The sequence below is a fragment of the Saccoglossus kowalevskii genome, chromosome 20 (genome assembly GCF_978046115.1).
Source record: "Saccoglossus kowalevskii chromosome 20, keSacKowa6.1, whole genome shotgun sequence".
NCBI classification, from domain to species: Eukaryota; Metazoa; Hemichordata; class Enteropneusta; family Harrimaniidae; genus Saccoglossus; species Saccoglossus kowalevskii.
The window spans coordinates 7674758-7688456 of NC_140660.1; the positions used below are offsets into that span (position 1 = coordinate 7674758).

Sequence of the window (13699 nt, forward strand, 5' to 3'; positions counted from 1 at the left end):
ATGGACGTAAAACTTTTTTCGAATTATTCTTCGCCATTCATGTGCACAGTGATAATAGCAAATATATATGCTTTCAATAAGCTAATTACCATTATCGTAATGTGTGTATCGTATGCCATGTTTTGTGTCAAATGACAAATCTACGCCCGGGGCATGATTTTGGTACAAGCCGAGTGTAGGTCCGATGTAGGTCCCATCTAGCGTGAACGCAACTGCAGCTGCAATTCATTTCCAAACACGAAGGGTTAACAATTTCGATGCGTACTGAGATCAGTCCCGGAACGTGATAGCGTGAACGTAACTTATGTGTTAAAACTACCCTGCCTTTCAAGTGTTTACATAGTTTTGCCAGTTTTATGAGACCCAGGAATGAGGAACTAAAATCCAAATAACAAAAGTATTACAGAGGAGGCGGCGACACCAAATTTTGCATGGGGGGCGAGATGCTCCGGACATGCTCCCCCTTGACAAATTTCAAATATAGACCTTCTGAAAAACTATTTCCTGCATTTTGAGGGGCAAATTCTTCTGACAGAAAGGGTTTCAGCTTGATTCCAACATTGTTTTCGTCCCGTCTGCCCCCGTGCCGCCGCCACTTTATTAACTGCAGGGTTAACTACAGAGCTATTATTTATCTTTACGACATATATAGCTGTGATATAAATGTTTGAACAGCAGATAGTCGCTAAGCTGCACAGAAGCCTAAGTAGGTTGCGCTGTTCGCGGTGCTCTGAACTGATGCTGTTCGGCCGGTGAGGGCGTTACTCACGCCTACATGTCAGTCTAGCCGCAGAGCTGTTAACGCATAATATGCATTCAGAAGTGACAAACTGCCAGAGATTGCTTTCCTCACCACATCAAAAAGCACCAAAGCCGATCGTGGATACAATAATACGTAATCTTTCTGGTCTAAATAATTTAGTTATACATGTACCAGTATGTATACCTTCACTTTCAGGTAAAGTCAACGGACCGTTGCTATGCAGTAAACTGATTATTTCAATATGCGTCGATCGACAAATCTTTGCTGGATTATGTTACAATAGGGTCAAAATTTAAATGGCCGCCACAATCTCGTTGAAAGCTAGAAAGCCGCGTGATTTGTGTTTGACTTCCAGAATTGATTCGTGACCCCGTTCTGGTTTGTAACCAATCTTGTGATTGGTGCATGACTGCAACTAAAGCGAGCTAGGGTATTCACGAATCCCGAATAAAGAAAATCCAGACGAATTATGAATAACAAATAGTAATAATCATTAATTAAATAACAATAGATATGCATTGGCGTAAAATAAGTTTGCAAAAGTCCCACCATAGGAATCTCATATTTAATTACATACAACATAATTGTAAATAATTGAATTAAGCAATACTAGGTGGAAAATTATGGTTAGAGATAAGGGTCTGTATAGTGAAAGGATGTATTTTTTTTCGCTGGATCTTTCATCCCTTCTATTTTTCTTGCACTAAATACCAGCCGACACTCACCCGCAAAGTAGACGCGCAGTGAAATCGGGGAAGTCGTCATCTACACATGCGCCGGACAGCCATGGCGTGCAGTTGTTTACAAACACACGTCTACCCATGAACCTTTGCGTTTAACGCGAGTTGTTATCGTTGCTTGGAACTCAATTCTCGCGCGTGCGCAGGTGACGACGTCCCTGTAGAGCGAAAATCAGAATCGAACATGCATAAACCATTATAACATTAACACAATTTATTATATTTCTATTGTTAGGTTCAAGAAAGTCTGAAATCCGCAGCATTTGATTTAGAGGCCCGTGCCAACGTGTCAAAGTTCGACTGGACTAATTTTGACCCGGATGTGATGAGGCAGCTTCAGAAGATCTACTACATCGGATCGTCTGCATTGGAAGGGGACGATTTGATAGAAGTGAGTTCCTAATAACTGAGGCGTGTAATAATCAATTCTAATCTTTATAGTATTTTATCCCGTCGAGTACGCATGTGACGTATACAACTCGTGTAAAATAGATTGTTTGTTTTTCACGTAATTTAAACGCGCGTTGCGAGACGACCATGGCGCTTTACAAGTGCAAGTTCTGGAATATTTCGCCATAACTGCGCATGCGCGCCTGTTGAGTGAATACGTATCAACCAATCCAGTAGGTTGATGATGAAATTTGCATGCAAGTTTATCGTTGTCCGAGTACGTCATCGTATCGTAGACATATCCGCCATTTTGTCTTCTAAATTCCCGAATTGTTGTTGTTTATTGTTATTTAAAAGTATTACTATATCCTGATAAATTTTACATACTGTAAAATGACAAATTTTTACTGGGTTTAAATTTCACTGATTTACCATTTCAGGCATATTCAGTGGGTTTTAAATTCACCGTTTTATCATTTAGATAATGTGTTAGATAATGTGCTAAATTTTACATATTTACTGGGTTTTAATTTAGCGCATTTTTCCAGTCAGCGAAAAGCGGTGACACCGAATGCTGTGAATAACTTAGAGTAGGAGCGACCATTCTTGCAGTAGAGCACATAATAATGACAAGTAGTAGATTGTGATAAAGCGACGTTCTTGCCTCGTTCAAGTATCGATGTGTAAACGTGGCTACTACGTCTGAAAATGTATTTCTCAGGGGTTATTTGAGTTAATGTTTAACTAATCACAACATTAAAAATTCACCAAAATAGGAAATTGAGAGCTATCGCTAAAGCAGCAAAGTATTTTCTCTCATTATTGACCGCCATGTTGACTTCATGTAACAACTGAAAAGGGCGCGCGACAACCTACATACGCCATGTAAACTATCGCTTCCCCATCTTTATATTGAAAATAGTTTGCTGCCATGATTAAAAATAAATTGTCAGCTCGAGGAGCCGTCTTGGGCAGGATTGGTTTGTTTTATTGTTATTTCTTTACTCAGTATGAAAACATCCTAGCTGATATGGAGCAGATATACTCAACAGCGAAAGTGTGCGAAAGTGAATCAATTTGCATACCCCTGGATCCAGGTCAGTACTTTAATCGACTTATCAACCTGTAGAATAAGGTCAGTATTGTAATATATGTAACCACGGGCCAAGTGATTGACAGCGTCAGTAGCCAATCAGCGACGACTTTGCAGGTATTGAATTTCTGTAACAATGAGAGACAGGTCATAGTGTCGCTCGCCATAAGTCGCCGTTTCCACAAAAGTTTGGTGTATTGTTCAGCAGTGAATTCAACGGTGAATTCGTGAATCAGGTGTGGCCATGGCTTCACAGGGCTGAGTGGTCAGTATCAACAGATGGTAGAAATTGGACAATGATTTTTTTAAGAGAATATTAGGTTGACCTTGCTTGGTACTTTAAAGCGGGAGATTCGTCACCTGCGCATGCGTCAGATTGCCATAGCGTGTCATTGTAAACAAACAAGCGTCTACCCATGAGCCTTTGTGTTTTTAGTGTGTGTTTTTATCGTCGCCTGGGACTCAATTCCCGCGCGTGCGCAGGTGACAACCATCCCGGTTCAAATTAAATTAAAGCAATCATTGTAGGAGATGAAGATGAATATGACACCGACGGACATCGGGGAGTTGATTTGGGTCACGCTCTCGCATCACCTCTAAGTTTGTCGTGTTCTATACTTTTCCCAAACTTAAAGAGACCCAAGACTTGTTATTAACCCTCCCCCGCTTGTTCTATTCTCGCAGGTCAACGCGTTTACCCTTCCCTTTAATTTGGAGGGGTCGTAACCTGCGCACGCGCTGGTATAGAGTCCCAAGCGACAATAACAACACATGCTAAAAGCGCGAAGAATCGTGGGTAAACAACAATACGTTATGGCCTTCTGACGCATGCGCAGATGACGACTCCCCAGCTATAACCATGCTAGTTATTTGTGGACGCGATAACTGATAAAAAATGAATACAATTCTCGTAGCAGTCTCGTAGCTATCTTTCTATCTTGGCGGCCATTTGAGTCTGAAGTTCTATTGAAGTTACAACTCAGAAAGTTCACTATTTTTCAGATCTCACGAGACTAATGGCAACCAGTCGTGACTATGATGAGTTGAAATGGGCATGGGAAGGTTGGCGTAGAGAAACTGGACCTGAAATGAAAGATATGTACGAGAATTTTGTGACTCTGGCGAATAAAGCAGCAAAGGTCAATGGTAAGGACAAATAATTGTAGCCTCAATAATCACAGAACAGATATCCGAAGGTAAAGCGCCACCATCGTCACATCGCGCTCTGTTTGATATGGGTTCCGTTTTACGTATCACAGATGTTTCACGTTGCTAAGACGCGCACCACTGCACCATGCATTTCTATGGGCTATGTGCGCGCTGCTATGGAACACTGGTCGAGCCGGTGAAAATTCGAGAAAACAACACAAACTCAACTTTGAAGTAATCCCGAACAATCAAATTTATATATGTTACACACGTAGGGCTAATCTTGTTGCACTGTTCAGAGGAGTCTCAACAATCATCCCAAAGTACCGTTTTCTGCGAGTTTTGGGCCTTTGTTTTCACCGCCGCGGGTTGCCAGGCGGTGAAAATGCTCGGATGTCCGCCCCCGAAGATAGAATGCGGGTAAAATATTCTCGGGAGCGGACATCCGGGCATTTTCAGCTCATGGCAACCATTACAATGAAAACAAAGGCCGAAAACTCTCTTGGTACTTTGGGATGGTTGTTGAGACTTCCCTGAACAGTGTAACAAGATTACCCCTGCATGTGTAACGCATATAAATTTGATTGTTCAGGATTACTTGAAAGTTTCTGTTGTTTTCTCGATTTTTCATCGGCTCTTCGCTCGGCGTTCCGCGTTCCTCAGCGAGTGAGTGAGTGAGTGTGTGAGTGTGTGTGTGTGTGTGTGTGTGTGTGTGTGTGTGTGTGTGTGTGTGAGTGCAGCGCGCGCAGAGCACGTCTTAGCAACGTGGAACGTCTAGTGACGTAGCTCCGCGCTAAGCGACAACTGTTGTGGTTAACACATTCACGCCACGTTCGCAATATGGTTCGAGGTCGCTGTAAACGTGCTGTAACTCGGTCATGTATTTGCTGCGTTCATACAGAAGTTGAAGAAATGATAGTTTCACTCAACACTATAAGACGCAGCGCCCTCTAACGACGAAATGCTTCTGTGGCTTGGTTTGATGAAGGAGCGTAGTACAAAACAACAACTGTGCTTGTACTTAAGAATGGTTTCCCATATTTTATTTATCAAAGACGACAATTCTCTCTCCACTGTCAAAAATTGTCTTTCATTTCACAGATCAACCCGACATGGGAGCCTACTGGCGGTCTTGGTACGAAGTAGATGACTTGAAAGCCGACTCTATGCGTCTATGGGAACAACTTAGGCCCTTTTATGAGCAGCTGCACGCATACGTCAGGGGAAGACTTAGTGAACATTATGGGGAGTCGTTGGTTGATCCCAAACGTCCCATACCTGCACATTTATTAGGTGGGTATGAGTTTATGGTGATATCGTTTGCTGGTTCCCGGCGTCCCTTGCGAATACAAAGTAGGATGCAGCGAAGTAGTAATCGCCATATTGTTCCACTGGGCCGGGATCCGCGACTTAGTGACGTAATTTGGAAACATTCCAGGTTCCGTTCTACGTAAACGTGTCTGTACTACTGGTCTCATGCCACTAATTAGCTTAAATCAATCAATTTAAATGCCTAGCAAGAACCAATGAAATTTTTTAAATATTATTTTTCTCAGGTGCTCCCTGTTTGAGGGCGTAATCACCTGGGTCAAAGGTGAGACCAACATGTGGTCTTTTGTTTATTACTTAACGGCTGTGCACCTGTGGGTTTATTCTGTGTGTTAATGGATGTTTTAAACTTGGTGTTTTTCCAGTGATTTCTCTTGGTGCAATCCAAATTGAGCTGGCCAACATGTTAGTTTTTTTTCATATGGTTGATTACTGGCATGTTGATTTCCCATTTGTGAGCCATATTTTCAACTTTCTTCGTCATTTTCATATAGCACTCTCGTCATATGTTAACATTGTCGTCTATGGAATTTCAATTAGTGGTATGAGCCCTACTGCATTAACGCCCTGTTCATTCAATTCGCCTGCTAAGACTTCATACTTGCGGTGCTTCTAACATTTATCGCTATTTTTGTGCAAAGTGATAACAGACAAAAACAATTATATTCGTGCAACTTTTGAGAGCTAAAGAAAACCCTTGCTTTATATATAAAAGGACTATAAGAGTAAGCGCTGACGTCAGGTAACCAAGGGAAATAGGACAAGGAATGAGAACGCGATGGTTCAATCAGAATGCTGTAATCTTTACTAGTTACCAGCCTCTCGTGGCTTGGTGCGCCATGACACCTGAGACGGGAACCACCTACAAGGTTATATCGAAGCGCGAACCGTTTAATTCTTTACTGGTCTGAGGTCGAAGTGACTATTCTCACAGGATAAACGTGATATTGGAGAATAAAATTTATTCCATAGAGCCAGTGTAAAACAAGTTGATGGTCGGACGCGTATGTAAGCATTGGTGACGCTGACTTTGAACTAGCAATTCTCACACTTTTGAAACAGGTCATTTAATCTCAATTGATTCCAGGTAATATGTGGGCTCAGAGTTGGGGTAATATACTGGATCTGGTTCTACCTTACCCTGGAAAGACTTCCATTGATGTCACGCCTGCTCTGGTGGATCAGGTAATTTAGACCATGTTCATTCATTCAATCGTGCGTGCATGCGTGCGTGAGTTTGTTCGTTCGTTCATTCGCTCGTTCGTTCGCTCACTCACTCACTCACTCACTCACTCACTCACTCACTCACTCACTCACTCACTCACTCACTCACTCACTCACTCACTCACTCACTCACTCACACACTCACTCACTCACACACACACTCACACTCACTCACCCACTCACTCACTCACTCACTCACAAACTCACTCACTGACTCACTCACTGACTCACTCACGCACACACACACTCACTCACTCACTCACTCATCTGACAACCCACAATCCTATGCACTCACCCTCTCACACCGATATTGTCATTGAATTGTCTAATATGGATAACTTAATTATCCACTAGGGTTATGACGCACTGCGCATGTTCAATATATCCGAGGAGTTCTTCACATCCCTTGGTTTGATCCCTTCGCCCCAATCCTTCTGGGATGACACCATGTTCGTGAAACCGACGGATGGTAGAGATGTGGTCTGTCATGCTTCGGCCTGGGATTTCTACAACGCAAAAGATATAAGGTTTGTGAAATCTGTCTTTCCTTTATTATTAGTCACTAGCTTCCGTCAAGAGTTCTCCTCCATTTATAAACAAGTTTTATGGTTATTATTCAGAATCAAAATGTGCACATCAATCAATATGGAAGATCTGATAACCATTCACCATGAAATGGGACATACACAATATTTCCTGCAATATAAAGATCAACCGGTCGTGTATCGCAGAGGAGCCAACCCAGGATTTCATGAAGCTGTTGGTGACTTACTTGCTCTGTCCGTATCCACACCCGATCACTTACATCAAATTGGTTTATTAGATACGGTTGAAGATGATGCCGGTAATGATGTCTGATTTCATTTTTTTTGTTATACATTACGTCTGCGCGTTAGAATCAGTCCCAGTACGTCGTAGTGTGTAGGCTCGTTCTAATTTCATTCAAGACGTGCAAGGTAACTGACTAGTAGATGCTCAAACGTTCGCACCAACGACGACTAAATTTAAACATGATATTAAATACAACGCTCAAATGTCATAGTTTTGTGATAACTCTATAATTTGACGAATACATTCAATGATTATAGCAAGATTGCATACGAACGAGGATGTAATAATTAAATGATGTACTCGGTCAGCCATATTAATTTCAATTCTCGTTTTGTAAATACCATTTTATTAATATTGAAGAGCGGTAGTCGTACCGTGCTGATGTAAACAAATATATATTTTACACGCGACTTTTACGTGCGGCTTGATGACCACCGCCCTTTAATTTAATAGCATTGTATTACAGTGTTGTGTACTGCTGGAATACAACAATTCATATAATTCACGCCCTCTTACGACGAAGCGCTACTGTGACACAAATGGTGCATTTCACTGCGTTCGTCTGCAGTATTTTGTTCTGTGATTGCCCGTTTGGAATTTGTTTTCAGAGAGTGTAAAAGAAAAACTACTACACAACGTAATCAAATTATGCGATATTAGGTTTTATACACACGCCATTTTTACGTCACAGAACAGGTTCGCCACTTGAGGGTGCGACCTATTAAATCAAGCTCATAGAATCTTCTCATGTCATTAGAGGCTGACATCAACTTTCTGATGAGTATGGCGTTGGATAAGATAGCTTTCTTGCCGTTTGGTTTGTTAATGGACCTCTGGAGGTGGGACGTGTTTGAAGGCCTCACGACCAAGGACTCGTACACGGAGGCGTGGTGGAAGCTAAGGAACGACATTCAGGGAGTTGAGGCACCTGTTGAACGAAGTGACGAAGCTGGCCATTTTGACCCAGGCGCCAAGTACCATATACCTGGCAACACGCCATATATACGGTAGGGAATAGGGTTATTACAATTACACATCGGTTACAAGATAGGTATACGTCAGATATATATCATATATATCAAGAAATGTATGTGAGACGGCATTCTTTATATGTCACTTATGACAAGATTATATCCTTGTCACGTGACATATATTACAACATGCGACCAATCAAAATGGAAGTGTCTAGACGGCAAGGTATGCTGCTCACTCATTACGGGCATCTGACACCCTCCCTGAGACGTCATGTTCATGATTGTCAGTTCTTTGTTTTGTTAACAGTGATCTACGTCTCATAGCAATCTTATGTTGCTTGAAAGGCATCGAACCCTTTCTCAATCAATCAATTAATTATCCAATTAATCATATATTTACCTTATCATCTTACGTCAGAATGAATATAAACTGACATTACCATTGATATATTTTTTTTTTAGATTTTAACCCCAATGATGATGTTCTCGTACATGGCACACAACAATATGTATATATGTTTGTCCTTTTGCCTATGTAACTCAGCTCAGATCCGTTTTCGTCTCTACGTACGATGAAACATACTGCTTAGAGCATTGGTTTAATTATTAATTTACATGATGCAGGTTTCTCAATTTCATTTGCACATATAGATTTACTCATTTGCATATATGTATATTTCCAGATACTTCATAAGTCATGTGTTGCAGTTTCAAATGCATCGTTCTTTGTGCGAAACAGCTGGTAATACCCGTTCCTTACACCAGTGTGACATTTACAGATCTAAGGAAGCTGGCAAAAAATTAGGGTAAGACCTTACAAACGGCGAGTGACTAAATGACGTAATTTGAAAACATTCGGTTCTGTGTAAGCGGGTCTGTAATACTGCAATAAAGCTATGCCCATTGTCACCAAGTTGCAATGATGTTGTCATGACGATGCTATGGGGCGACGCCCTCACTGGCGGAGTCCACATGCCGTCATGACAACGCATGCAACAGTGTCACCAAGTTGCGTTGATGTTGTCATGACGATGCTATGGGGCGACGCCCTCACTGGCGGAGTCCACATGCCGTCATGACAACGCATGCAAAGTATTTAGACTATTGATTGAACGATTAACACTGTCGTTTATAAAAATGGGGGGTTCTAGCGTATTAAGTGAGAAGAGGACCGGGGGCGTATGGTGACGATTGTAGTTGTAATAAATATCCGGCTATACTATCTTACTGGTGTCCTTATGACTGAATGGTGCGTATAAGTGTCGAGCGTTCCTAGTGTACCACTCACTGCCTTGCGAGTTACCCATTCCCCGTTACAACCACTTCCCGTATATTCAACCTGACGAACCATCCACCCATAACAACCCCTGATAGACGAAACCCGCATTCTTTACACCATTCACTTTGCCTGCTTAGTCCCCCTATTTGAGATGGTTCTGATATTTCTCATTATTTGTGTAACAAAAAAAAACAATTTTATATTCACGAGAGTTAAAGGAAAACCTTGCTTTATATATAGAACGCCGCGAGCGTAAGCGCTGACGTCAAGTAGCAAAGGGAAATAGAACAAAGAATGAGAACTTGATGGGCCAATCATAATGTTGGATCCATTACTAGTTACCGGTCTCTTGTGGCTTGGTACGCCATGACACTTGAGGCGGGAACTAACCAAGTGCCGGTACGGCTCCTTCACGCCATTGTGCTCAAGAGCGAGTCTACTTTTTTGTGTCTGGTTTCCGTGGCTATTTATTCAATTTTCTTGGTTTTGGTCAAAAGAAATATTGTTTTATATAAAACTTTGAGTAATCCAGCGTATTTCAAAACAAAAGGTTAATCCTACTGATTGCGATTGAAATGTCGCCTGTGGACCACGCCCCCAACGACAGTAATCAGTCGAGGCTTAGGAAATGTTTCAGCATAAGAGAACTAGCCTATTCAATTGTTCGAATTAAATCCTCTGAAGATTTATTCAAAGTTGAAGCACAAACATTCGCTGTGGCATTGAATTTTTTTTTGTTTCTCAAATTTTTTTGCTTTCCGTATGGATTATATCTATTTTATATGCCAAGGCATCCTTCTCTTATAGCATAAGATTCTGTCATTCTTGAGTTTTAAAATGAAACATTCCCAGTAAATTATGAGTACAACCCGATATAAGATAATATATAAAAGAAAGAAATATAATAATAAGGGTAGCATAAGGATGTCGTAAAGTAAGCACTCAGGCAGTACGGGAATTCACCAACCTCCGCCACGCATAAGACGATCACTTTACTGCCATAAGTGGGAATGTGTCTTCAAATAAGGTCGTTATTTCAACCACATCGTTTAAAAGGGCTCAGCTTGTTCCGCTTTTAGTCTAGGAATAACACATATAATGAAACCAACAGCCATCTTTAAGAATAACGTATTTCTTTTGGAAAAGTTTATACAAACTCTGACCTTACACACATATTAGGAAAAAGAAATCAACTTTTTAAGCGGAGTGTAATTTTTCGCAGAATGTTGTAACAGGGAATTCACTTCCGCATTTCGACAGTCCAGGACGAGTTAAGATATGGCGAAACGGTCGGTATACTACTGAGCATGTTACTGCACATGTGTGCAATGCATTGTGGGAAAAAAAAATTCTGAATACTGAGCATCTATCATATTGCTAGAATAGTTTTAATGGGGTTTAGTTTGTCTATAACTTGTAACTAAATAAACAAAATGTTTTACAATCTTTTCAAATTGACGATTCTAGGGATATGTTAAAGCTTGGTTCAAGTAAAAAATGGCCTGAGGCACTGGAAGCTATAACAGGAAGCAGGGAGATGGACGCCTCGGCTATAGTTGATTACTTCAAACCGCTGATGACTTGGTTAGAAGAGAAGAACGAAGAAAAGGGATATGTTGTGGGATGGAGTGACACAGGTACAAATCCAGACTACACATTACAGTATATCTGCCTATGTCAGATATTTGAGGCTAGCTAGATTTTTAGGCCAAAATAGGTTTTATTGGCTTACTTAAACAATTTTGATGTGCTGATTTGGATTTCAAAATGGCCGCCATTTTTAGCATATTTTTGGGAGATGTCTTTATTATTGACTCCTTAGAACTGTTTTATAGTGGAAATTGCTATATTTTCATGATAGGTAACTTTCATAAAATTGTAATTTCAAAGATGGCGGTTGGGGATGCTAGCTTTTTTTAATTTGTGTGCATTTGTTTTAGGTTTTAGCAGAGGTAGATAACCAGGGGTTATCAAGGTCCATAACTTAGTATGTGGTAAGTCATAAGGCCAGGATTCCACTGAAATCTCGTCTCGTAATACACGATATTTGGAACACATTTCCAATGAGTATGCGAAAAGTCGCAGGTATGCGTGGGGTCCGAGTGTTAACAAAATTGTGATAGATAGAATTTTTCATTCCAGAACATGTTGTTCGACTACATTACATTCCAAATCTCACATAGTACAAGACGAAATTTCCGTGGGATCTTGGCTTCATGACTTACATACATACTAACCCTTACTTATCCACCCTTCGTATTAGGTATAAAAGCAACTAGAAAACAACACCATGGACACCATATTTTCATCCTCTATGACCAAAACGTCTCTACGAACGTGCATCATATGCCTAAATATTGGCGGAGAAATACCCTTAATGCTAAAGCCACCTTGGGAGAGCCGGGAAAAGGTCAGAGACTATGCAAATAAACGTGCATCATTTGGGGAAACATACTTGTCACCTCTCTGTAGCAAGTCTTACAGAAGAGGAATATTTTGAGTCGATATATTATTCTGGTTGCTACTAAAACATTGTACTTAATGAGAAATTAAAAAATGCCGAAAAGAGATTTATTGAAGCTTCATCCTCATCAAAGTCAGTAGTGCATCCAAAGAAAGGACGCCTTTCAAGACCACATTCACCATCATGCAGTACAGTACCTCGAATAAAACGATCTGCGATTGTTTTAAACAAAAATATACGTGTATTTCAAAGCTCCAAACCAAGAAGTGGTGAAATCCATCTAGCTGAAAGTAAGGCAATGTTCATTAAATCAAACACAGCAGATGAAAAAATTAGAATAGCTCTAACCCATGTAAACCAGCCTTCCGACTGTGCTGCATTTGATTTGATTTATCGCAAACATGGTCTTAGAGACATGAGTGAAAAATACAGCAAGCCATGTCAAATTGTGATATACAGTCGAGGTCGAAATATATTGCTGATGTTGACATCTTCAATGCCATCAAGTGCTCTTTGATTTCAGGATCTGTTATAACAATGAATGATATCAATGAAGAATATGTTTCCTTACTGAATGAAAACGATGTGGATCCAGGTTCTAGCCATCATAAAAAACATCTAAAAAGTATCATATGTGAAAACATTGAAGATGCTACATTTGTTAAATCACATCGGGCATACGAAAGTGAGCAAGTGAGAAACTACTTGGAATGTCTGTTAGTAACCTTCGTGAGCACCAGAATGATGGAGACGATGTCAATTATCTTGCGGATACTTGTGACCACTGGAAGTTTACAGGGTCTGAATCGCTGAAGAAATTTGAATCTCCACCACTGCTGACCTCCTTCATCAGATGGCTCCTCATTAGAACTAAAAACAAAGATGTGAAAGGAAAACGTGATGAAACTTCCAAAAAGAAAATCTTGTGTCGCAACAGATACTGCATACCTAACAGACCTCTTATCAACCAGCATCAGACACTGGATTCAGATTCCGAACTGAAACATCACTTTCGATTGGATTGGCACTTACGATTCACACAAAAACTAGATCTATTCTTGTGAATGTTTTTTTTCCCAGCTACAGATTATATCTAGTTGTGACAAGGTTGTCAACATAGAAAAGCGTATTGCTTGTGGAGTTGCTGAACGAATGAAGACAACTGGTGGGTTTTGTTTGCAACCCTTTGTAATAAAAGAAAAGTCTGTTTACTTTGATGCAGATAATACTGATTTTCTAGAGAACACTGCAGATGGTCAGAACACTCTTCATGGTACAATGCTGGTAATCAGTCAAAACGAGGAGATGGCACGAGAGTTATATGAAGCCGGTAAAGAGTTTACACCACTTGATTCGGGAGAGTGGGAGCTTCATCTTGGTGCTCTTGAAGTGCAAGTCAAGTACTACTTTGCTCATGATCTCCACAAGTATGCCCGACTTGTGTCAGTATATCTTGCACAAAT

General features: G+C 40.7%; 1 protein-coding gene across 1 annotated transcript in view; it reads left to right on the forward strand.

Moving 5' to 3' along the window:
- Positions 1-13699, forward strand: part of LOC100369495 (angiotensin-converting enzyme-like) — a 34486-nt gene that overhangs the window by 18374 nt on the left and 2413 nt on the right. Inside the window, exons 9-18 of the mRNA XM_085494732.1 lie at positions 1739-1894; positions 2903-2990; positions 3989-4132; positions 5237-5428; positions 6552-6649; positions 7043-7215; positions 7309-7532; positions 8277-8526; positions 9177-9299; positions 11240-11409. Of these exons, the coding sequence (XP_085350858.1) occupies positions 1739-1894; positions 2903-2990; positions 3989-4132; positions 5237-5428; positions 6552-6649; positions 7043-7215; positions 7309-7532; positions 8277-8526; positions 9177-9299; positions 11240-11409 (1618 nt within the window). The remainder of the gene's footprint in view (positions 1-1738; positions 1895-2902; positions 2991-3988; positions 4133-5236; positions 5429-6551; positions 6650-7042; positions 7216-7308; positions 7533-8276; positions 8527-9176; positions 9300-11239; positions 11410-13699) is intronic.